Genomic DNA, 24,719 nt, shown 5'->3' with positions numbered 1-24,719 from the left:
TTTTGTTCCAGTATTTGTTGTACTTGTAGTTTGATGTTTTCTAATTGTGACTGGGGTATCCTGTTATTTTTTATTATTACACGGATCTGATCAGCTAGTCGTTGTTCTGTTAAAAATTTTAATTCTGGGTATCTGGTAATAAATGTTGTGTATACTTGTGATCTGTATCCAGTTGTGTTGGTTCCTAGGTTTGTTGCTTGGTAATAACAGAACATGAGGTGTCGATTAACTTCATCTGACCATCTCATCCTCTGCCTTTGTTTTCCTTGTAGGGTGGTTGTAGGAAGCATATCCTGCAAAACACCTCTATTTGGATTTAAATCATTTTCCAGTTGGCTAGCAGTGTCGTTACCATTGTGGGCGGGCATAGGGTTCAAGCGTCGTCCCCGACCATGACGGCGCTTGTCCGAGGCTTCTTTAGTTCTGTCCTGAACCAACTCATCACACTAAAAGGGGGGTTAGTCCTATTAGTGGTTTGTTCTTTTCGTCGCCTTTTACGACTGGCAGAACATACCGGAGGCCTATTCTTTTCCCGGGCCTCCACGGGGATTATTATTATTATTATTTCTTTACTTTCTCAGATGTTAAGTCTGGTTAAAAATGGAAAGTGACGCAGACCTTGATCAAGTGTCACTTCCTTTTAACTGTACGGTATATGTTATATTGCATTTAGGAACTTTCGGGTAATTGAACATGTATCAATAATTACGGATTTCTGTAATTGTATATATAAGTTTGGATGTAGCTGTATTGCATTGATGTACTGGTGGATATTGTGTGGTATGACTCCTGTAGTTGATAGTATAATTGGTATAATGTCAACTTTATCCTGATGCCACATGTCCTTGACTTCCTCAGCCAGTTGGATGTATTTTTCAATTTTTTCTCCAGTTTTCTTTTGTATATTTGTTGTATTGGGTATGGATATTTCGATTAGTTGTGTTAATTTCTTCTTTTTATTGGTGAGTATGATATCAGGTTTGTTATGTGGTGTTGTTTTATCTGTTATAATGGTTCTGTTCCAGTATAATTTGTATTCATCATTCTCCAGTACATTTTGTGGTGCATACTTGTATGTAGGAACTTGTTGTTTTAAAAGTTTATGTTGTAAGGCAAGCTGTTGATGTATTATTTTTGCGACATTGTCATGTCTTCTGGGGTATTCTGTATTTGCTAGTATTGTACATCCGCTTGTGATGTGATCTACTGTTTCTATTTGTTGTTTACAAAGTCTGCATTTATCTGTTGTGGTATTGGGATCTTTAATAATATGCTTGCTGTAATACCTGGTGTTTATTGTTTGATCCTGTATTGCAATCATGAATCCTTCTGTCTCACTGTATATATTGCCTTTTCTTAGCCATGTGTTGGATGCGTCTTGATCGATGTGTGGCTGTGTTAGATGATACGGGTGCTTGCCATGAAGTGTTTTCTTTTTCCAATTTACTTTCTTCGTATCTGTTGATGTTATGTGGTCTAAAGGGTTGTAGAGGTGGTTATGAAATTGTAGTGGTGTAGCCGATGTATTTATATGAGTGATTGCTTTGTGTATTTTGCTAGTTTCTGCTCGTTCTATAAAGAATTTTCTTAAATTGTCTACCTGTCCATAATGTAGGTTTTTTATATCGATAAATCCCCTTCCTCCTTCCTTTCTGCTTAATGTGAATCTTTCTGTTGCTGAATGTATGTGATGTATTCTATATTTGTGGCATTGTGATCGTGTAAGTGTATTGAGTGCTTCTAGGTCTGTGTTACTCCATTTCACTACAAATGAGTAGGTCAATATTGGTATGGCATAAGAATTTATAGCTTTGGTCTTGTTTCTTGCTGTCAATTCTGTTTTCAGTATTTTTGTTAGTCTTTGTCTATATTTTTCTTTTAGTTCTTCTTTAATATTTGTATTATCTATTCCTATTTTTTGTCTGTATCCTAGATATTTATAGGCATCCGATTTTTCCATCGCTTCTATGCAGTCGCTGTGGTTATCCAATATGTAATCTTCTTGTTTAGTGTGTTTTCCCTTGACTATGCTATTTTTCTTACATTTGTCTGTTCCAAAAGCCATACTTATATCATTGCTGAATACTTCTGTTATCTTTAGTAATTGGTTGAGTTGTTGATTTGTTGCTGCCAGTAGTTTTAGATCATCCATGTATAGCAAATGTGTGATTTTGTGTGGGTATGTTCCAGTAATATTTTATCCATAATTTGTATTATTTAGCATGTTGGATAGTGGGTTCAGAGCAAGGCAGAACCAGAAAGGACTTAATGAGTCTCCTTGGTATATTCCACGCTTAATCTGTATTGGCTGTGATGTGATATTATTTGAATTTGTTTGGATATTAAGTGTGGTTTTCCAATTTTTCATTACTATGTTTAGGAACTGTATCAATTTAGGATCTACTTTGTATATTTCCAATATTTGTAGTAACCATGAGTGAGGTACACTATCAAAAGCTTTTTGGTAATCAATGTATGCGTAGTGTAGCGACCTTTGTTTAGTTTTAGCTTGATATGTCACCTCTGCATCTATTATCAGTTGCTCTTTACATCCTCGTGCTCCTTTGCAACAGCCTTTTTGTTCTTCATTTATAATTTTGTTCTGTGTTGTATGTGTCATTAATTTCTGTTTAATGATTGAAGTTAATATTTTGTATATTGTTGGTAGGCATGTTATGGGGCGATATTTAGCTGGGTTCGCTGTGTCTGCTTGATCTTTAGGCTTCAGATAAGTTATTCCATGTGTAAGTGAATCAGGGAATGTGTATGGGTCTGCAATGTAACTGTTAAATAATTTAGTTAGATGTGAATGTGTTGAGGTGAACTTCTTTAACCAGAAATTTGCTATTTTATCATTTCCAGCGGCTTTCCAATTGTGAGTAGAATTAATTGCTTGGGTGACTTCATGTTGCAAAATTATCACTTCAGGCATTTGTGGTATCATCTTGTATGAGTCTGTTTCTGCTTGTATCCACCGTGCATGCCTGTTATGTTGTACCGGGTTAGACCATATGTTGCTCCAGAAGTGTTCCATGTCTGTTATGTTTGGTGGATTGTTTATTTTAATGTGTGTGTTATCTATTGTCTGGTAAAATTTCTTTTGGTTTGTGTTGAATGTTTGGTTTTGTTTCCTTCTATTTTCACTTTTTTTGTATCTTCTGAGTCGTTTGGCTAATGCTTGTAATTTCTGCTTCTTTTCGTCTAATTGCTCTGTCGCTTCTTGTTGTGAGATTTTACCTAACCTTTTTCGTTTTTTTTCCGAGATTTCATTTCTTATAAATTGTGTTAGCTGTCCGATGTCTTTTCTCAGTTTTTCTATTCTGATCTGTAGCCTGTGTTGCCATGCTGGTTTTGTGGGTTTCTTCTGTGTGTTGGTTGGTTCTGATCTCTGTCTAGTGTGTATATTTAGTGTAGTGAGTGCTCCTATATAAACCAGTAGTTGTAACTCTTCCATAGTTGTGTTTTCATTTATTTTGTTGTGTATGATTGTGTTGATAGTTTTTATTGTTGTTTCGACTTGTGGGTTATTTGGTGGTCTATGCAAGAATGGTCTTATGTCTGTATTTGTGTCTTTGTATTCTATATATGTCAGCTGAAATTTTTCTTCTATATCTAACGTGTGTCACTTCGTGTTCTATTTGAGCTTGTTCTGGTGGCTGTCTTAAGATTTCGTTTTCCTCTGATTGTTTAATTGGTGCGTGTTGTTCTTTGTTTGTTTGCTCTGGGATGTTTGAGTCCATTACTGTATTTTCTTCTTCTTCTGATTGCACATTATTTTGTTCCAGTATTTGTTGTACTTGTTGTTTGATGTTTTCTAATTCTGACTGGGGTATCCTGTTATTTTTGATTATTACACGGATCTGATCAGCTAGTCGTTGTTCTGTTAAAAATTTTAATTCTGGGTATCTGGTAATAAATGTTGTGTATACTTGTGATCTGTATCCAGTTGTGTTGGTTCCTAGGTTTGTTGCTTGGTAATAACAGAACATGAGGTGTCGATTAACTTCATCTGACCATCTCATCCTCTGTCTTTGTTTTCCTTCTAGGGTGGTTGCAGGAAGCATATCCTGCAAAACACATCTATTTGGATTTAAATCATTTTCCAGTTGGCTAGCAGTGTCGTTACCATTGTGGGCGGGCATAGGGTTCAAGCGTCGTCCCCGACCATGACGGCGCTTGTCCGAGGCTTCTTTAGTTCTGTCCTGAACCAACTAATCACACTAAAGGGGGGTTAGCCCTATTAGTGGTTTGTTCTTTTCGTCGCCTTTTACGACTGGCAGAACATACCGGAGGCCTATTCTTTTCCCGGGCCTCCACGGGTATTATTATTATTATTATTATTATTATTATTTCTTACTTTACTTTCTCAGGCATTAAGTCTGCTTAAAAATGGAAAGTGACGCGGACCTTGATCAAGTGTCACTTCCTTTTAACTGTACGGTATATGTTATATTGCATTTAGGAATTTTCGGGTAATTGAACATGTATCAATAATTACAGATTTCTGTAGTTGTATATATAAGTTTGGATGTAGCTGTATTGCATTGATGTACTGGTGGATATTGTGTGGTATGACTCCTGTAGTTGATAGTATAATTGGTATAATGTCAACTTTATCCTGATGCCACATGTCCTTGACTTCCTCAGCCAGTTGGATGTATTTTTCAATTTTTTCTCCAGTTTTCTTTTGTATATTTGTTGTATTGGGTATGGATATTTCGATTAGTTGTGTTAATTTCTTCTTTTTATTGGTGAGTATGATGTCAGGTTTGTTATGTGGTGTTGTTTTATCTGTTATAATGGTTCTGTTCCAGTATACTTTGTATTCATCATTCTCCAGTACATTTTGTAGTGCATACTTGTATGTGGGAACGTGTTGTTTTATTAGTTTATGTTGTAAGGCCAGCTGTTGATGTATTATTTTTGCTACATTGTCATGTCTTCTGGGATATTCTGTATTTGCTAGTATTGTACATCCGCTTGTTATGTGATCTACTGTTTCTATTTGTTGTTTGCAAAGTCTGCATTTATCTGTTGTGGTATTCGGATCTTTAATAATATGCTTGCTATAATATCTGGTGTTTATTGTTTGATCCTGTATTGCAATCATGAATCCTTCCGTCTCACTGTATATATTGCCTTTTCTTAGCCATGTGTTGGATGCGTCTTGATCGATGTGTGGCTGTGTTAGATGATACGGGTGCTTGCCATGTAGTGTTTTCTTTTTCCAATTTACTTTCTTCATATCTGTTGATGTTATGTGATCTAAAGGGTTGTAGAAGTGGTTATGAAATTGCAGTGGTGTAGCCGATGTATTTATACGAGTGATTGCTTTGTTTATTTTGCTAGTTTCTGCTCGTTCTATAAAGAATTTTCTTAAATTGTCTACCTGTCCATAATGTAGGTTTTTTATATCGATAAATCCCCTTCCTCCTTCCTTTCTGCTTAATGTGAATCTTTCTGTTGCTGAATGTATGTGATGTATTCTATATTTGTGGCATTGTGATCATGTAAGTGTATTGAGTGCTTCTAGGTCTGTGTTACTCCATTTCACTACTCCAAATGAGTAGGTCAATATTGGTATAGCATAAGTATTTATAGCTTTTGTCTTGTTTCTTGCTGTCAATTCTGTTTTCAGTATTTTTGTTAGTCTTTGTCTATATTTTTCTTTTAGTTCTTCTTTAATATTTGTATTATCTATTCCTATTTTTTGTCTGTATCCTAGATATTTATAGGCATCCGATTTTTCCATCGCTTCTATGGAGTCACTGTGGTTATCCAATATGTAATCTTCTTGTTTAGTGTGTTTTCCCTTGACTATGCTATTTTTCTTACATTTGTCTGTTCCAGAAGCCATATTTATGTCATTGCCGAATACTTCTGTTATCTTTAGTAATTGGTTGAGTTGTTGATTTGTTGCTGCGAGTAGTTTTAGATCATCCATGTATAGCAAATGTGTGATTTTGTGTGGGTATGTTCCAGTAATGTTGTATCCATAATTTGTATTAATTAGCATGTTGGATAGTGGGTTCAGAGCAAGGCATAACCAGAAAGGACTTAATGGGTCTCCTTGGTATATTCCACACTTAATCTGTATTGGCTGTGATGTGATATTATTTGAATTTGTTTGGAAATTAAGTGTGGTTATTATTATTATTATTATTATTATTATTATTATTATTATTATTCTACATTCCTTTCCTCTGTTCTTCTCAGTTGTTCCCTAATTCTCCCTCCGAAACTGTCTACAACTTGCAGTTCTTTCCATCATCCTTAAGCTTGTACCCTCTTGCAGTTACTTCAGTTTTAATATATAGTTCATAACCAGTAAATTTTGGTCAGAGTCCACATCTACCCCCAGAAGTGTCTTACAATTTAAAATTTGATTCCAATACCTCTGTCTTACTATTACACAAACAACTTGAAACCTTCTGATGTCTCCATACCTCTTCTACATATACAACCTTCTTTCATGTTTCTTAAACCAAGAGTTAGCTATGGCTAAATTATGCTCTGTGCAAAATTCTATCAGGCGGCTTCTCTCTTTCATTGCTTTTCCTTAGTCCATATTCACCTACTATTTTTCCTTCTCTTCCTTTTCCTACTATTGAATTCCAGTCCTCCATGACTATCAAATTTTCATCTCTCTTAGCTATCTGAATAATTTCTTTTATCTAATCATACATTTTTTTCAAGTTGTTCTTCATCTGTGGAGCTAGTTGGCATATGAACTTGTACTACTGTGGTGGGTGTGGGCTCCGTGTCTGTCTTAGCTACAATAACCACATACACTATGCTGTTCGTAGTAGCTTATCCGCATTCCTATTTTTTTATTCATTATTCAACCTGCTCCTGCATTATCTCTATTTGGTTTTGTATTTATAACCCTATATTCACCTGACTAGGTGTCCTGTTCCTACTGCCACTGAACTTCACTAACTCCCACTGTATCTAACTGTTGAAGAGAAGTAGTGGTGAGATATAGTTCAGTTGGCAGAAAGTGGGATATTGTATTGGATAAGTTATTTATTGAAATGCAGACTTAATTGTCAGTATGGACGCATCATTATTTTTCCTACAAGGGTCATTAGGAGTAATTGTGGATCAGGTATCGGGTTTTTTCTTTTCTGATTTTTAAGTTCTTACGCAGTCAGCACATTGTTTGGTAACCAGTTCTTCTAAATTATACAGATGGCATTCTATCAGGAAGAACGAGATATAATGGCACAAGCATCTTCTCCATGGATTACATCATTGCAGTATTCATTCCAAGACATGCAAAATCTGTACCTGGTAATGGAATTTCATCCTGGAGGTAATCTCCTTTCACTTCTCGATAGATTTGATGGTGTGTTGTCGGAAGAATTGTGCAGGTGAGTTATTTCTACAGCTTTTTGTATTTCCTCTAACTGAGAAGTAGCTATGTTTGTTTCACTGTACATTCACTTTGTACTATAATTAAAAATTGTCATCAATACCATTATTTGTCACTTTCACTGAAATCTTGAAGGAATTTTAAACCCTTATCTTCCTCCTTTCATTTCTTTTTTTTTGTAATTTGATGGAACTGCCTTCAGATCTTGATCTGGTCATCCTAACTCAGTCTCTGCTGATTACAGTAACATGTGCAGCTGATTCATTCCTTCATCTTTATTAACAACTTACTTACGGCTCTGTGCTTTTTGGTAGGAATTAAGCAAGTCAGTAACTTTAAACAGAGCTTTTCATTTCATGTATATAAATGAATATTGTGCTTTCAGGTTTTACCTCTCGGAACTGGCACTGGCTATCCACAGCTTACACACGATGGGGTACGTTCACCGTGATATAAAGCCAGAGAACATCCTCATAGACCTCTGTGGGCACTTAAAGCTTGCAGATTTTGGGTCATCAGCTAGATTGTCAGCTGCCGGTATGGTCCGCAGCAAGCTACCCGTGGGCACTCTGGACTATATAGCACCAGAAGTACTTCTCGTTCTAGAAGGTCCTCATCACGGTGTTTCATATGGGGTAAGAAACATGACTTGCACTAGACCACTTTTATTGCTCTGAGTTGCTCGAATTACTTGCTGAGCTGCCCATCCAACTTTCCCCCTCATTCATTCTTAGTTTCTTGTACTTGTTAGATTGGGAGATATGAATTGTTTTACCTGAGCTCCCTTTGAACTTTCAGCAGGTACACCTGATCCAGCTTTGTACAGAGGTATTATACCATATGTCTCTCTTAAGAGTTATCAGCTTCATTTTCTCTGATGTTTTGGTAGATATTTATAATTTCATTTCTGTAAACTGAAGGTGGAAGGGGGAAAAAAGAAGGGATTACTGATGTCAGCTGCATTGCGACATTGTGTGGAATCAGCAGCAAAGAGTGAAAATGTGTACCCTGACCGTGATTCGAACCCGGGACTTCCTGTTTACTAGGCAGATGCGTTAACCACTTTCGAACATGTCTGAAAGAACAGATACCATGCTTTCATATAATTGATTGACTTAGAATGGCAATGGATTCACCTTCTTCAGTGCAGATGCACAATTATGTCCGACCTTCTGCAGGAATCTCAGAGTAGCAAGTGTGGAGGAAATGGACAGGGACTGTGGATAGGTGGCACTTGGTGGGAATGTGGGTCGGCCGTTGGGCGTGCTGAGATAGTTTGCACAGTTGCGATAACACTGTGTCCTGGATGGTGCCTAGTAAGCAAGAGATCCCTGGTTCGAATCCAGTCCGGTACACATTTTCACTCATCGCATTGATTCCAGCTAATGTCCCGATGCAGCTAACATCAATAATCCCTTCGCTTTTCTTTCTCCCCCCCTCCACCTTCAGTTTACATATAATGTATCACAGGTGCAGACACCAGGCATTAATATTATTTCATTTTTGTAATGTGTAAACAGTGTCACACAAATAAATACTGTTAATCTTGTGATGCTCTCTCTGTGAGAAGTATAGGTTTGTTTCTCATAACAAACTAAATGTTTTTAAATCGGAATGTTATACTGGTCCCATGTGGTCAAGCAATAATTTGTTGTTAGTATGTGTTTTCAGTGACAGCAAAACACAAACAGCTAGAACTCCTGTAGGGACTGAGTAGCACTACTACATGGTGATAGCAGGTGGAGTGTAACAACCATGTCCTGTAGATGGATTAAGCGAAAATGGACTGTTCCTTCCCAAGTGGTCTGTCACCTTATTGCTATTTGTGATAGCTTTTACCATAATGACATAATTTTTTTTACAGTCACTTTTCTCTGCTTCCTGATTAGCGGAGCTGCTATTCAGTGCCTGGAAATCTTGGCATTTGACTACTACACCTTCTGCAGAGGGTTAAGGGCTGTAATAGAGCTCCGAACTACGCAAGCTGCTAAACAACATAAATGTCTTTCAATAACCCTTCTGTATTTTGCATCCAGTGTATAAAAACATTTACAACTGTGGATGGGCACACCTCTTTTTCAATTCGTAAAATGTATATATTGTTACTTATTATAATTTCTGTGCAGAATCTCGGAAAAGAATCAACACCATGTCACACTGAAATGGTCAGTGCAATGCGTACTGACAAGAGACTGGGACAAGAAAGGTGCAACAAATAAATGTTTGCTGATCTTTCAGTGTCCACTTTTATCAACTGATTGAGAGCAAGTGACATAGCCATGTTCTGTTTAGTGAAAACATCAGGAACATAACTGTGCCCAGCTGTTAGTACATACCAGTAAACCCCATTTCTTTGAAGAATTGAACTCCCGTAAATAAAACATTTTAAAATGTCTAATTATTTTACAAAGGTGTTAAATACTTGACAGTAAGCATATAAGTGAAAAGAAGTTTGATAAAAATTTTGAAATTATGCTTAAAGTTTGTTGAGTCACTAAGTGCTGTCATTTGGTTGTACAGCCTCAAGACAAAAACACAGTTTCTAATTGTCATCAATAACTTATTTGGTTAAAGTTCCAACATTAGAATATACATCTTGTTAGTAGATTATGACTGCCTCTTTTAAATTTATGCAAACAGTTGAAAATCCAGGCTGAAATAATGATAGTATAATGAAATGGATGGATTGTTATTCACCATATAGCATTTTACAAATAAAACATGAATGAGTGGTAGAGTTCCAGAACAAAAGCAGTGCTCAACTAATTAATCTTTGCATTTATACTTTTCTGTTGTTGTTTTTATGTATCTGAATAAAGCATTATACAGTTTGATGCTAGAATGGAGTATACCTTTTTGGAATAGTGCTATATTTGCTGAATGTAAATTATTCATTTGTCTTGTATAATGGCTATGTACAGATTCATTATGGGAGATAAAAGGATCATTACTGTTCATATTTTCTTTTATAATAATTAAATTTTCTGTTATGTACACACAGAGAAGTGACAGAATTTTATTTTCTCTGAACAACTGACTGTATGATGTTTTCTGGTCTACTCCCAATATTCTACATCTACATGAATATTCTGCAAATCACTCTTAAGTGCCTAGCAGAGAGGGTTCATCGAAGCCCCATCACAATAATTCTTTATTATTCCAATCCCAAACAGCGCAGCCGGTCGGAGTGGCTGTGCGGTTCTAGGCGCTGCAGCCTGGAACTGAGCGACCGCTTCGGTCGCAGGTTCGAATCCTGCCTCAGGCATGGATGTGTGTGATGTCCTTAGGTTAGTTAGGTTTAATTAGTTCTAAGTTCTAGGCGACTGATGGCCTCAGAAGTTAAGTCGCGTAGTGCTCAGAGCCATTTGAACCAAACAGCGCATGGAAAAAACGAACATCTTTATCTTTCTGTGTGAGCTGTGATTTCCAGTAGTTTATTATGATAGTTTCTCCCTATGTAGGTCGGCATCAACAAAATAGTTTTGCATTTGGAGGAGAAAGTTGATAGTTGAAATTTCATAAGAAGATTCTGCTGCAGCAAAAAACACCTTTTTTTAATAATCTCCACCCCAAATCCTGTATCATGTCAGTGATACACTCTACCCTATTTCGGGATAATACAAAATGTGCTGCTGCTCTTTGAATTTTCTCAATGTGCTTCATTAATCCTATCTGGTAAGGATCCCAGACCACACAGGTGTACTCGAAAAGAGGACGAACAGCCGTAGTGTGGCAGTCTCTTTAGTAAATCTGTTACATTTTCTAAGTGTTCTGCCAATAAAACCTAGTCTTTGGTTTGCCTTTCCCACAACATTTTCTGTGTGTTCTTTTCAATTTAAATTGTTTGTAATTGTAATTTTTAGGCATTTAGCTGAATTTACGACCTTTAGATTAGATTGATTTATTGTGTAACTGAAGTTTAATGGATTCCTTGTAACATTCATGTGGATGACGTCACACTTTCCATTATTTAGGGTCAGTTGCAAATTTTTGCACCATACAGTTCGTTAGTTAGTTAGTGGTGTCCCCCCCCCCCCCCCCCCCCAAATCATTTTACAATTTGTTTTGCACTTCTGATGACTTCACTAGACGATAAACAGCATCATCTGCAAACAATCTAAGACGGATGCTCATATTGTCTCCTAAATCATGTATATAGATAAGAAACAGCAGAGGGACTAAAACATTACAATGTGGAATGGCAGAAATAAATTCTTTTTTACCTGATGTCTTTCTATCAGTTACTACGAATTGTGACCCCTCTAACAAGAAATCACGAATTGAGTCACATAACTGAGATGATAATTCATAAGCACACAATTTCACTTCAAGCTGCTTGTGAGGTACAGTGTCAAAAGCCTTCTGGAAATCTAGAAATGTGGAATCCATTTAAAATCCTTTGTCAGTAGCACTCAAAACTTCGTGTGAGTAAAGAGCTCGTTGTGTGTCACAAGAACAATGCATTCTAAATCTGTGTTGACTGTTTACCAATAGACTGTTCTCTTCGAGGTAATTCATTATGTTTGAATACAATATATATTCCAAATCCTGCTGCATATTAATGTTAATGATATGAGCCTGTAATTTAGTGGATTACTCCTACTACCTTTCTTGATATTGGTGTGACTTGTGCAACTTTCCAGTCTTTGGGTACATACCTGTTGTGTAGTGAGTGGTTGTATATGATTGTTAAGTATGAAGCTGCTGTATCTGCATAATTTGTCATCTAGTGAGTGGTTTTATATGATTAAGTATGGAGCTACTGTTATCAGCATATTCTGAAAGGAACCTAATTGGTATAGTGTCTGGACCAGAAGACTTGCTTTCATTAAGTGATTTAAGTTGCTTCAGTACGCCAAGGATATCTACTTTTAAGTTACTCATGGTGGCAACTGTTCTCGATTCGAATTTTGGAATATTTACTTTGTCTTCTTTGGTGAAGGAATTTGAGAAGGCTGTGTTTAGTAATTCTGCTTAGCAACACTATCGTTGATAGTATTTCCGTTGCTATCACACAGAGAAGGCTTTGATTGTGTCTTGCCCCCTAGCATACTTTAATACAACAGGAAACTTTTTGGATTTTCTGCCAGGTTTCGAGGCAAAGTTTTGTTGTGGAAACTAATATAAGCATCTCATATTGAAGTCTGCACTAAATTTCAAGCTTCTGTAAAAGATCACCAATTTTTTCTGCACTCTGAACAATTCCTAACTTGCTCCCCAGTTTCTATATTGCAATATAGTGAGTATGTGCAAAATAAACAAGCCCTGAGATTATTGTATTAGTTACAGGTCCTTAGTGTTCCTGTTAAAAAACTTAAAATGGGAAACCCACGAGTCTCCATTATGTAAATACTTACACTTGATCACTGGAGATCCACAGTAGGTTACACACCCTAATTTGATGATAAATCAATGTAGTTCTGTCACTTTTTTATTTTATTTATTTTTTCCAAATAGTGATTTTTCAACTTGATCTCCTTTTATGGATATACATTTTTCCTGATCCTAGCCGGCCGAAGTGGCCGTGCGGTTAAAGGCGCTGCAGTCTGGAACCGCAAGACCGCTACGGTCGCAGGTTCGAATCCTGCCTCGGGCATGGATGTTTGTTATGTCCTTAGGTTAGTTAGGTTTAACTAGTTCTAAGTTCTAGGGGACTAATGACCTCAGCAGTTGAGTCCCATAGTGCTCAGAGCCATTTGAACCATTTCCTGATCCTAGGCCATTTTTAATCCCTCAAAAAAAAAAGGAATTGACAAACTTTTTAAAATACACCCGTAAATGACTATCTCTGTCGAACAGAATATTCTATTTAAGAATGACTAGAATCACTTCATGTTTGATACCGTGAATAATTCATGGGGAGCTAGGAGCACGATTACAGGGGTGCGCCAGAAATTTGCAGCCCAGTTTATCCCATTTTGTAGTGAGAAATCCCGATAAATGTGCTGGCAAGTTTTCATGGTGAAAAAATAGTTTTGTCACCACCAGATGTCGCCATGTTTCTTCCCATCTCTTGTTGGTGTAATTAACTCACTGTAGTATTGTCCAGTGGTCATTTTTTTTTATTTTACTGTAAAGTTGAAGAGTGTGATGCACTTTGTATTACAAAATTGTCACCACAACTGTTCTGGACAATGGAACTGATTAACCATCTTTGGAGCAGATTCTCTGGAAGCAGAGCATTGTTTTGATAGTTTTTTGGCTCCCAGAAGTGTAATGATTAATCCAAGTCTCAAAAGTGATTACTACTCAGTGCTGCTTCATATCTTGCTTAAATTGCTTGAAACATAGTTTCGATACTAACAGCCTCACTCACTTTTTGTCTGCTGTCAATTGCAGCACACACTGGGCCAACAGTATTTTCACCATCAACTTATCAGGTGAAATATTGCCATTGTTGTTGACATACCATTGTCATTCTCGTTGATATGACCTGTGCGATGTTTATTCAAATATTCTATTGGCATGGATTGTGTAGTGAATTTTTCAAGTATTTCTTTGGCAACTCCATCCACTGGGTGTCCTTGTTGAGCATCATAAAAATGTTTCACCGTGTTTAAATTTATTGTACTAATACTGACTATTGTTATTGATGAAGTCACAATAAACAGCATCCAATTTTGCTTTTATCGCGTTACATGCTATTTCTCCCCATTCAAAAGTAGTCCACTTTTCCATGTAATTTTTGTTTGTCTTCTAATGGATGGCAGCACACACAAGTAACACAGACTTGCTAGAAACGACATGTCCTCAAATGTAGGTTCTCATGTTAAACCACCCTTGTTGGTGACAGGCACAGTGGGAAAAATGTGTATTCTATATTTTTCCAAGCCATTCAAATTGTTGGGAAGTAAATTTGGAGGTTACCAGAGAAGCACTTCATCCTCTTCCCCCCTCCCCCTTCCCAATCATCACATAGTCTGGCATTTATCATCTGATTATAATTTATTTTACTATGTGTTTGCCAGCCACGGTGGCAGAGCGGTTCTAGGTGCTTCAGTCTGGAACCGCACTGCTGCTACGGTCGGAGGTTCGAATCCTGCCTCGGGCATGGCTGTGTGTGATGTCCTTTGGTTAGTTAGGTTTAAGTAGTTCTAAGTCTAGGGGACTGATGACCTCTGATGTTAAGTCCCATAGTGCTCAGAGCCATTTTTTAGTATGTGTTTTATTCAAAGACATGTGATACTCCGTGTGCACATGTTATCTCTCGGTTCCTGTATCTTATCATTACCTTCTGCATCATCATAATATTTTCATTAGAAACTGTGTTAGTTGTTTATTTATGTATTCAGTTATTTATTTCCTGCGTCAGAAGCAAACACAATGCAAAACATGCATGCACAACTTAAGTAAGAATAAAATATAAAAATTACAAATCTTAACGAAGTGGAGATCTGAACTTGGTAACCTCATCATAACTTTAAGTTGTCCATGGTGCATGGTGAGGGCGCATGCTAACATGTGTTCCGTCCCACATTCACAAAAGCAAACATTTTTCAGCCTGGGCCTCTGTCTCTGGAAATTAGTTCTTCTCCTGGTCACACCAGAACAGATACGCCATCCTATTATGTTGTCATGAGGGTATCATCCTTCAGGCATCATCAATCTTTTTCAGATGATGCTGGATTCTAGCATAAAATTTCTGAAATCGCATTTGCTGTGGTGGTAATGAGAGTTCCTTGGTTGACTCAAATAAACAGTTTGACTTCATTGTGTATGTGCTTGCTGGTAGTTAAACAGAGAATTAGCTTCTGATACTTGAAGGTCTGTAAAAATGACTACTTTAGGCAGATGTTAATTTGAATTTGTTTGTGTACAGGTTGAATGTGACTACTGGTCATTAGGAATAGTGGCCTACGAGATGGTGGTTGGAGATACGCCATTTTCTAATGATGACGTGACGACCAAGCAGAGTAAGATCGCAAACTGTGCTGGGAAAGTGGTGATTCCGCCAGATGTTGATGCCTCGCAGTCATTGAAGCAGCTCATTGCTGGCCTGCTGCAGGATGCTGCGTCACGCCTCGGACATGAGCATCTCCTGCGACACCCTTTTTTCTACTCCGTTGACTGGTCCAACTTGAGGGAATGTAAGAACTCATATCGACAATAGGGTCTAGGAGCCTCTGTAAAATTGATTTCGAAATTAACAGCTCTAAAACTTAGTTTAAGAATATAAATTACGATAAGTAAGAATTTGATGGTGACAGCCTGTGAGGTGTTATTTGTAGCTCAATAATTAAACATCTTTGTAGGAAAATGAATGAATAGAATTGCAGTCGTAAAACTTTCCTCAAAAAGGGTTGGCATAAGTTTCCTAAAGAAGGGAAATGTGCAAAGAAAAACTGTATATGAGGAGCACGTGCATGTTAAAGTTATATAGATTAAAGTAAACTACTCTGTAGCATATGTCTTCAGCATGTTCTTATAAGAATAGAAGACACACTATGAGGAAACACACATTTTCATACCTAGTTTGTTGGCATTACTCCTGTAAACTACAAATTTCTGCAAGAATAGCTAATTTTCACGTAATATGACACTGGAAAGCCCCAGAATACAGACAATGGAACCATTGCATGTAATGAGCAGTCACTTCCTTCTGGAACCACTGAAAGCAGATCTCATCATTGTGTGTGCCTTAATAATCTGCAATATGCTGTTTGACTACTAACTTCTTAAATCATTACTTTCTGTAACCTGAATAAATTTTTAGATTTGATGTGAACTTATGAACTTTCTTATTTCTGTTTCAGCTGTGCCACCATTTATTCCATCAGTCAAAGGAGATGATGATACTTCAAATTTCACAGAACTTGAGCCTCCTGTTCAGAAATTGTCAATAGAAGATTTTAAAGTGAAGAAAGAGTTCTCTGGACGAAATTTACCATTCATTGGTTTTTCCTATTCTCATGAAATATCATCAAATGAAAAGTAAGGATGTATTGTCATTGCTTTTATGAGATTGAGTTATTTTTCCAAAGTGTTTACTGTATCTTTGTTGATGTTTTAGAACAGACACTTCTCCACCAAAAAAGACAGAGGACCCTGAGAGTGTGATAAGTAAAAAGAACAAGGAGATAGAGATACTGCGTAAAAAGCTTCTTGAAATGGAGAAACGTAGTGGAGATCTGTAAGTAAACAGTGTTACATATGTATGTAGCTGCAGATAGAACTGAAATCTGTACCAATAATTCTTCTATCTATGAGCCACTTTGGACTACTGTTGTTTAAACTGCTTCTTCCACATTTCCATCATCATTTCTCAGTTTTGTCTGTTTTTCTTCTGTGCATGTAGCTCCAGTTCTCTTCTTGGCTTTCTCGCAGAAACCTTTGGAACCTTGCAATTTCTTTTTGTGTGGCAGTTGTTCCTCTTGACCTTGAGTTCACCCATTCATCCACATTCCTTCGGACTTTTTTGCAATATTTGTTGTCCACTTTTAATTTACTGAAATATGTGAAGTCTTTTTGTCAGTCTGTTGGGTTGCATTCTTCGGATTTGACCGTAGTGAGCTATTCTTCTTTTCCTAATCATGTCTTTAATTTTTGGAATATGTGTGTAAATTACACTATCATGATGTCTTCTTTATTGTGATTGCTCCTTAACTGGTCCGAAAATTTACCTTATTATTTTTCTTTATGTGGTTTCCAGAGCTTCCATCATTGCCTTTTTGTTCAGAGGTAAACATTTAGTTGCATATAGTGCTCCTTGATGAATTGCTGTAGGGCAGCATCTAAGTTTAACATTGGGAGATACTGATTTTTTTTATCATGGTGCATACATCCTCAGTGAAGTAGTACTCTGTTTTCATCTTACTAGCTCTTGCTTTAATGACTTCTTTCTCCAAAATGTCTTTTTCTCATAAGATTCCATTACCTTGGGGGCTGTCTTAATTGGGATGTTTCCGGCCTTATTTGACGGAAGTTCAGAGGAGAGGAACTTCCTGTATCAAGTACAGTGCTGTACTTTAAAGATTTACAATTACAAACTTGTTTATTTGTAGCACTGTTTCCCTCTCTGGATCATCTTCCTTGTTTCCTTGGACTTTGTCTTCTGTGAAATCTGCCCCGTGCTGGAGATAAAATTCATGCTTATCTAGGTTCAACAAGCTACCAAATGACTGAAGTGTCTCTCTCTCTCTCTCTCTCTCTCTCTCTCTCTCTCTCTCTCTCTCTCTCTCTCTCTCTTTCTCTCATTTTTAGGACATGCGTCTATTCCCATATAGCTCTGGAAATTCTCATATACAATTGTCTGCAATTTGGACAATATTATGAAAAGGATAGATTGCTGCACACCATAAAGAGGATACATTGAGTTGCAGACAGGCACAACAGAAAGACTGCTAAACATGTGAGCTTTCAGCCAAAAGGCCTTCTTCTAAAGCAGACAACACACTCACATTCATGCAAGCACAACTCATGCATCGGTGACCGTAAACAGTGGTCATCTGTGTGTGAGTTGTGCTTGCATGAAAATTATATAAAGTGTGTGTTTGTGTGTTTGTTTGTTTTAGAAGAAGGCCATTTGGCTGAAAGGCAGCTCACATGTTTAGCAGTCGTTGTGCTTGTCAGTGACCCAACATCTCCTTTATATGGTGAGCAGTAATATATCCTTTTTATAATATTATCATTGTTCCCTCCTGGATCCCCACTATTTGATTTTGTCTGCAGTTTATCTTTGACAATTACATTGAGTGTTAACAAAATTGATAGCTCAACGTCCGCCTTCTAACAGGCATTAGTGCAGACTCTCCAGTCGAACTTTCTCTCCTTTTTTTCGTGATGTAGGCTATTGTCAAGGCAGGTACTATTTGATGGAGCACAGTGTCTCAAAGGCAGGGGCACAGTTGCTCGGAATAACCACCAAATCGGCAGGTGCTGGAAAGCTTGACCAAAATGCAGAGCCATCCCCTTCTTCCAGAAATGCTGCTTCCATCACACTTGTTAACATGACAAACAGTACAAATTCTCCATACAATATGTGTATCAAAAACTTCCTAAAACGACCAATAGAAATAATGTATGTTTGACTAGCTTCATTTGGCAGTACTTTTAACATTGCGCAACTCCTCACTCCACGGAAGTTATATGTTTTACCTCATAATCCTGGCCATCCATTCGGTTTTCACAAAAGAGATTTGTAAGCTTCCTTCTGTAACTACTGCTTTCTGTGTAGTGGCTGTTTTCATTGAGTCTGGAAAAATAGCTAGGTTGTCTGAAAAAGGTAGGCGTGTTCACTTGTAGCTTGTCCCTTTTGCAACCAAAGCTAACTCCTTCATTGATTTGACTTTCTCATAACAATATTCTCCCTTCTCTTATGACTTTTTTGGAACACAGTTAAAAAAGCAGCGGGAGGACCATCTCCCTGTCTGACTCAAGCTTTATCTCAAACCTTTCAGAAATTTAATCTCTAAATTTCACATTAGATTAATGTTTATTAGTGTTTGCTTGAAAATATTATGAAAAGGATAGATTGCTATTCACTGTAAAGATGGCACATTGAGTTGCAGGCAGGTACAACAAAAGACTGTTACACATTGAGCTTTTGGCCAACACCACCTTCAGAAAAGAAAACACACACATTCACACAAACAAGCACACTTCATGCACACATGACCACTATCTGTTATGCCTGTCTGAAACTCAACATGTCATTTTTGTGGTGAGTAGCAATCTATCCTTTTCATGATATTGTTGACATTCCAATAGGTACTTTCCACACTTAAGCATTTTCTTAGTTAGAGATGTGGTTTTATTATTATTGACTTCATTTTATATATATATTTTTTGCTCTAATCAGTCAAGCAAGTTTCATTGGTGTGATGGTATTACAAATAGTATCAATAAAATTTGAATGTTTACAGGAAGTTTTCAGAATTTTTCTAGATAGTCTGTTGTTTGGACTGCAAAAGTCTTTATACAGCTTGTTCATTTTGCAAGGTTATAGACTTCTTACCAAACTCTTAAGACCATCTTAAATTTTTGAGATCAAAGTAACTGCACTGTGGGCACTTGTTTATTTCAAACATATGATTCCTTGTACAAATTAGTCAGGACCTTATGTCTTCTTCCCTCATACTGTCACAAACATCGAGTGTTGTAAAAGATTATTCATTTATCTATAACATACACCAACATTAACCCCCCCTGCGGGTCCGGGGATTAGAATAGGCCCGAGGTATTCCTGCCTGTCGTAAGAGGCGACTAAAAGGAGTCCATCCCCCTCACGGGGGTAGTTAGCGCCTGCGTCCGGAGACGGACGGTTTCACGACCTATAATCGTGGTCTTTTTGGTTTTTCACTTCTCGTTTCTTCCTTCCTTTTGTTGGTTCCTTTCTTTGCTCTTCTCCACTTCACTGTCTTCCTTACTCTTTCCCTTGACTCCTCCTTGCCTTCTCATTGCCTTCTTCTCCTTGCCTTCTCATTGCCTTCTTCTCCTTGCCTTCTCCTTGCCTCCTTCTCCTTGCTTTCTCATTGCCTTCTTCTCCTTGCCTTCTCTGGTCTCCGCCTCGGCGTTTGAGACAGTCTGTCCTCTTTCTCCCTCTCTCTTCTTTTTCCTCTTCTTCCTTCCTCCCTGTGCGTGTCTGAAGGCCGACCCACGCGTTCGCACGCGTAGCCGGTGACGGGGTAATGCGTAAGTCCCCGCCCTGGGTAGACATGTAAGGCACGCGCGTACCCCCTGGTAAAGGCCAGGCCCGGGGAGGGGTGATTGCCTGAGCTGATACCTTCTGACCATGCCGATTGGTCCCTCCGTCTGTTTCTCGGGAGGTGTGACCTGAGGTGTAAACATTCACCTAAGGCGGGAGTGCCCTCTGAGAGGGTCCCCACAAGGAAGGAGCGCGCCATCGGAGACGCTGGCAATCATGGGGGATTCCTCCGCAATGGATTCTACTCCATCGCTTTCGACTTCGACCCACAAACGGAAACGTGACCAGCCAACAGTGACAAAAATACTACCGCCTGCCCCACAGTTCCTCGTAGTTTCTCGATCTGAGGACGGAAAGGATTTTTCCTCTGTCAACCCTTTCGTTATCCAGAAGGGCGTAGATGCCATAGCCGGATCTGTCAAATCTTGTACCAGGTTGCGTAACGGTACCTTATTACTAGAAACTGAGAGTGCCTTTCAGGCACAAAAACTGCTTCGGGCCACACTCTTGTACATGTTCCCTGTCCGGGTGGAGGCCCACCGAACTTTGAATTCGTCTCGTGGTGTAGTCTATAGTAGCTCTCTCGACGGATTGACTGACGAGGAGCTTCAATCTTTCCTCGCTGAGCAGGGCGTGACGGCTGTCCATCGGGTCATGAAAAAGGTCAACAATGACCTTGTACCGACCCGGACACTTTTCTTAACCTTCGATAGTGTTAAGCTGCCATCGCGCATCAAGGCGGGCTACGAGGTTATTTCTGTTCGCCCCTATGTCCCGACACCTACGCGCTGCTACCAGTGTCAGCGTTTCAATCACACTCGACAGTCTTGTTCCAATGCGGCTAAATGTGTCACTTGTGGCAGGGATGCCCATGAGGGTGACTGTCCACCTCCGTCTCCTCGTTGTGTGAACTGTCAGGGTGACCATGCCGCATCCTCCCGCGACTGTCCTGTCTATAAGGAAGAACGCTGTATTCAGGAAATTCGAGTCAAAGAGAAAGTGTCCACCTCGGCTGCTCGCAAGCTATTGGCTAGTAGGAAGCCCACGCTGCTCCCAGCGGGGAAATACAGCACTGTCCTCGCCTCTCCTCGGACTACCCGGGAGGTAGCAACCCAGACATGCGATCTGACCTTCAGCACCACGGTCGTCCGTTCGGCCAGTGCTAAGATCGTGCGGTCGACGTCTCCTCTTCGTCCCATCACCCCACAGACACCAGCCCCTTCATCAGCTTCTGCTAAGACGAAGACCCAGAAGTCAGATGCACGGGCCTTCAAGAAGGAACCGTCCCGTGCAGACTTCCTACGTACCTCGACCTCCCAGCCTTCGTCCGGTACTTCCACCAAACGACCATCCAAGAAGGCTAATAGGAAGCACAGTTCTCCTTCTCCGCCACGGCGCATTTCTTCTCCTGCGCCACCCAGCGGTTGCCGCCCCAGGCCGTCATCCCTTTCGCCTGGCCGCACCGCTGGTAGCCGAACATCTGGCCGTTCGCCGGCGGAGGAAGCTCCCCCTCCCGGCCATCTTCCCAAGATGGCCGATGAACCTATAGAACCAATGGACGATGACTGTCCGCCTACTGATAGCGGCGGCAGTGCTCGCTCGAAGCCAGGCCCTCAGCGGCCTTCGAGGTGACCCCTTCTCTCATCTTCCTTTTCTTCCGATGGCACTTATTAACTGGAATATTCGCAGCGTTGGCTCCAACCGAGAGGACTTGAAGTTGCTGCTCCGCTCGCATCGTCCGCTCGTCGTAGCCCTCCAGGAAACGAAGCTACGCCCATGCGATCAAATTGCCTTGGCACACTACACCTCTGTGCGTTTTGACCTACCCCCTGTGGTAGGTATCCCAGCTCATGGAGGGGTTATGTTGCTGGTCCGGGATGATATTTACTACGATCCCATCACGTTGCACACCGGCCTGCAGGCAGTTGCCATCCGCATTACTCTCCCCACTTTTACGTTTTCCTTTTGTACCGTTTACGCTCCATCGTCATCTGCCGTTACCAGGGCAGACATGACGCAACTTGTTGCTCAGCTACCTGCACCATTTTTGTTAACTGGAGACTTCAATGCCCACCATCCTCTTTGGGGCTCTCCAGCATCCTGCCCGAGGGGCTCCTTGTTAGCAGACCTTTTCAACCAGCTCAATCTTGTCTGCCTCAATACTGGCGCCCCTACTTTTCTTTCTGACACATCTCATACCTATTCCCATTTAGACCTCTCTATATGTACTCCCCAACTTGCACGCCGGTTTGAGTGGTATGCCCTTGCTGATACATATTCGAGCGACCACTTCCCGTGTATTATCCATCTCCTGCAGCATACTCCCTCTCCGTGCTCCTCTCGTTGGACCATCTCCAAGGCAGACTGGGGGCTCTTCTCTTCCAGGGCGACCTTTCAGGATCAAACCTTCACAAGCTGCGATCGTCAGGTCGCACACCTCACGGAAGTCATTCTCGCTGCTGCTGAATATTCCATCCCTCACCCTACCTCTTCTCCACGTCGCGTACCGGTCCCCTGGTGGACCGCAGCATGTAGGGACGCTATACGTGCTCGTCGACGTGCTTTACGCACCTTTCAACGCCACCCTACAGTGGCGAATTGTATTAATTATAAACGATTACGTGCTCAGTGTCGTCGTATTATTAAAGAAAGCAAGAAAGCCAGCTGGGCTGCTTTCACCAGCACCTTCAACAGTTCTACTCCTTCTTCTGTTGTCTGGGGTAGCCTGCGCCGGCTATCTGGCACTAAGGTCCACTCCCCAATTTCTGGCTTGAAGGTCGCGAATGAAGTCCTTGTGGCCCCTGAGGCTGTCTCCAATGCCTTCGGCCGCTTTTTCGCCGAGGTTTCGAGCTCCGCTCATTACCACCCTGCCTTCCTCCCCCGCAAACAGGCCGAGGAGGCTAGGCCACGTGACTTCCGCTCCTCGAATTGTGAAAGTTATAATGCCCCATTCACCATGCGGGAACTCGAAACCGCACTTGGCCGATCACGGTCCTCCGCTCCAGGGCCTGATTCTATTCATATTCAGATGCTGAAGAACCTTTCTCCTGCGGGTAAAGGTTTTCTTCTTCGTACATACAATCGCATCTGGATTGAGGGACATGTTCCCGCATGCTGGCGCGAGTCTATTGTTGTCCCGATTCCTAAGCCGGGGAAGGACAAACACTTGCCTTCCAGTTATCGACCTATCTCGCTTACCAGCTGTGTCTGTAAAGTGATGGAGCGCATGGTTAACTCTCGATTGGTTTGGCTGCTCGAGTCTCGCCGCCTACTTACCAATGTACAATGTGGATTTCGAAGGCGCCGCTCTGCTGTCGACCATCTGGTTACCTTGTCGACCTTCATCATGAATAACTTCTTGCGGAAGCGCCCGACCGCGGCTGTGTTCTTTGATTTGGAGAAGGCTTACGACACCTGTTGGAGGGCGGGCATTCTCCGCACCATGCATACGTGGGGCTTTCGCGGTCGCCTCCCTCTTTTTATTCGTTCCTTTTTAATGGATCGACAGTTTCGGGTACGTGTGGGTTCTGTCCTGTCAGACACCTTTCGCCAGGAGAATGGGGTGCCACAGGGCTCAGTTTTGAGCGTCGCTCTCTTCGCCATCGCGATCAATCCAATAATGGATTGCCTCCCAGCTGATGTATCAGGCTCCCTTTTCGTGGACGATTTCACCATCTATTGCAGCGCGCAGTGTCCACGTGTCTTGGAGCGCTGTCTTCAGCGTTCTCTTGACCGTCTTTACTCCTGGAGTGTCGCCAATGGCTTCCGTTTTTCTGCCGAGAAGACGGTCTGTATTAACTTCTGGCGCTACAAAGAGTTTCTCCCACCGTCCTTACGACTCGGTCCCGTTGCTCTCCCACTCGTGGAGACAATCAAATTTTTAGGCCTTACCTTTGACAGGAAACTTAGCTGGTCTCCACATGTGTCATATTTGGCCGCCCGTTGTACCCGTTCTTTAAATGTCCTCCGTGTTCTCAGTGGTATGTCGTGGGGAGCGGATCGAACCGTCCTACTTCGTCTATATCGGTCGATCGTCCGCTCCAAGCTGGATTATGGGAGCTTCGTATACTCCTCTGCACGGCCATCCATCTTACGCCGCCTCAACTCCATACAACATCGGGGTTTACGACTTGCGATCGGAGCATTTTATACCAGTCCCGTAGAGAGTCTTCATGCTGACGCTGGCGAATTGCCACTCACCTACCGGCGCGATATACTGCTTTGTCGGTATGCCTGTCGGCTACTGTCAATGCCCGACCATCCTTCTTATCGTTCCTTTTTTGACGACTCTCTTGACCTTCAATACGGGTTGTATGTCTCTGCCTTGCTACCCCCTGGAGTTCGCTTTCGTCGCCTCCTTCAACACCTTCATTTTTCACTCCCTGCAACCTTTCGAGTGGGCGAGAGCCGCACGCCACCTTGGCTCCAGGCTCAGGTCCGCGTTCACCTCGACCTCAGCTCGCTCCCAAAAGAGGTCACCCCCGGTTCGGTCTACCACTCCCGTTTTTTGGAACTTCGTTCGAAGTTCAACAACATGACTTTCATTTATACAGATGGCTCTAAGACCAATGACGGGGTCGGGTGTTCCTTTATTGTCGGGGCACAAAGTTTCCAATACCGGCTCCATGGCCATTGTTCGGTCTTCACAGCTGAGCTCTTTGCCCTCTACCAGGCTGTTCTGTACATCTGCCGCCACCGACA

At 40.6% G+C, this 24,719-nt stretch overlaps 1 protein-coding gene across 1 annotated transcript in view; it reads left to right on the top strand.

The window, feature by feature from the left end:
• LOC126203773 (citron rho-interacting kinase) overlaps positions 1 to 24,719 on the top strand; it is a 214,406-nt gene that overhangs the window by 20,530 nt on the left and 169,157 nt on the right. Inside the window, exons 3-7 of the mRNA XM_049938141.1 lie at positions 7,192 to 7,373; positions 7,761 to 8,010; positions 15,195 to 15,462; positions 16,129 to 16,306; positions 16,386 to 16,505. Of these exons, the coding sequence (XP_049794098.1) occupies positions 7,192 to 7,373; positions 7,761 to 8,010; positions 15,195 to 15,462; positions 16,129 to 16,306; positions 16,386 to 16,505 (998 nt within the window). The remainder of the gene's footprint in view (positions 1 to 7,191; positions 7,374 to 7,760; positions 8,011 to 15,194; positions 15,463 to 16,128; positions 16,307 to 16,385; positions 16,506 to 24,719) is intronic.

The sequence above is a fragment of the Schistocerca nitens genome, chromosome 9 (genome assembly GCF_023898315.1).
Source record: "Schistocerca nitens isolate TAMUIC-IGC-003100 chromosome 9, iqSchNite1.1, whole genome shotgun sequence".
NCBI classification, from domain to species: domain Eukaryota; kingdom Metazoa; phylum Arthropoda; class Insecta; order Orthoptera; family Acrididae; genus Schistocerca; species Schistocerca nitens.
The sequence above is the reverse complement of the archived record's forward strand: the minus strand, read 5'-3'. Positions and strand labels throughout refer to the sequence as shown.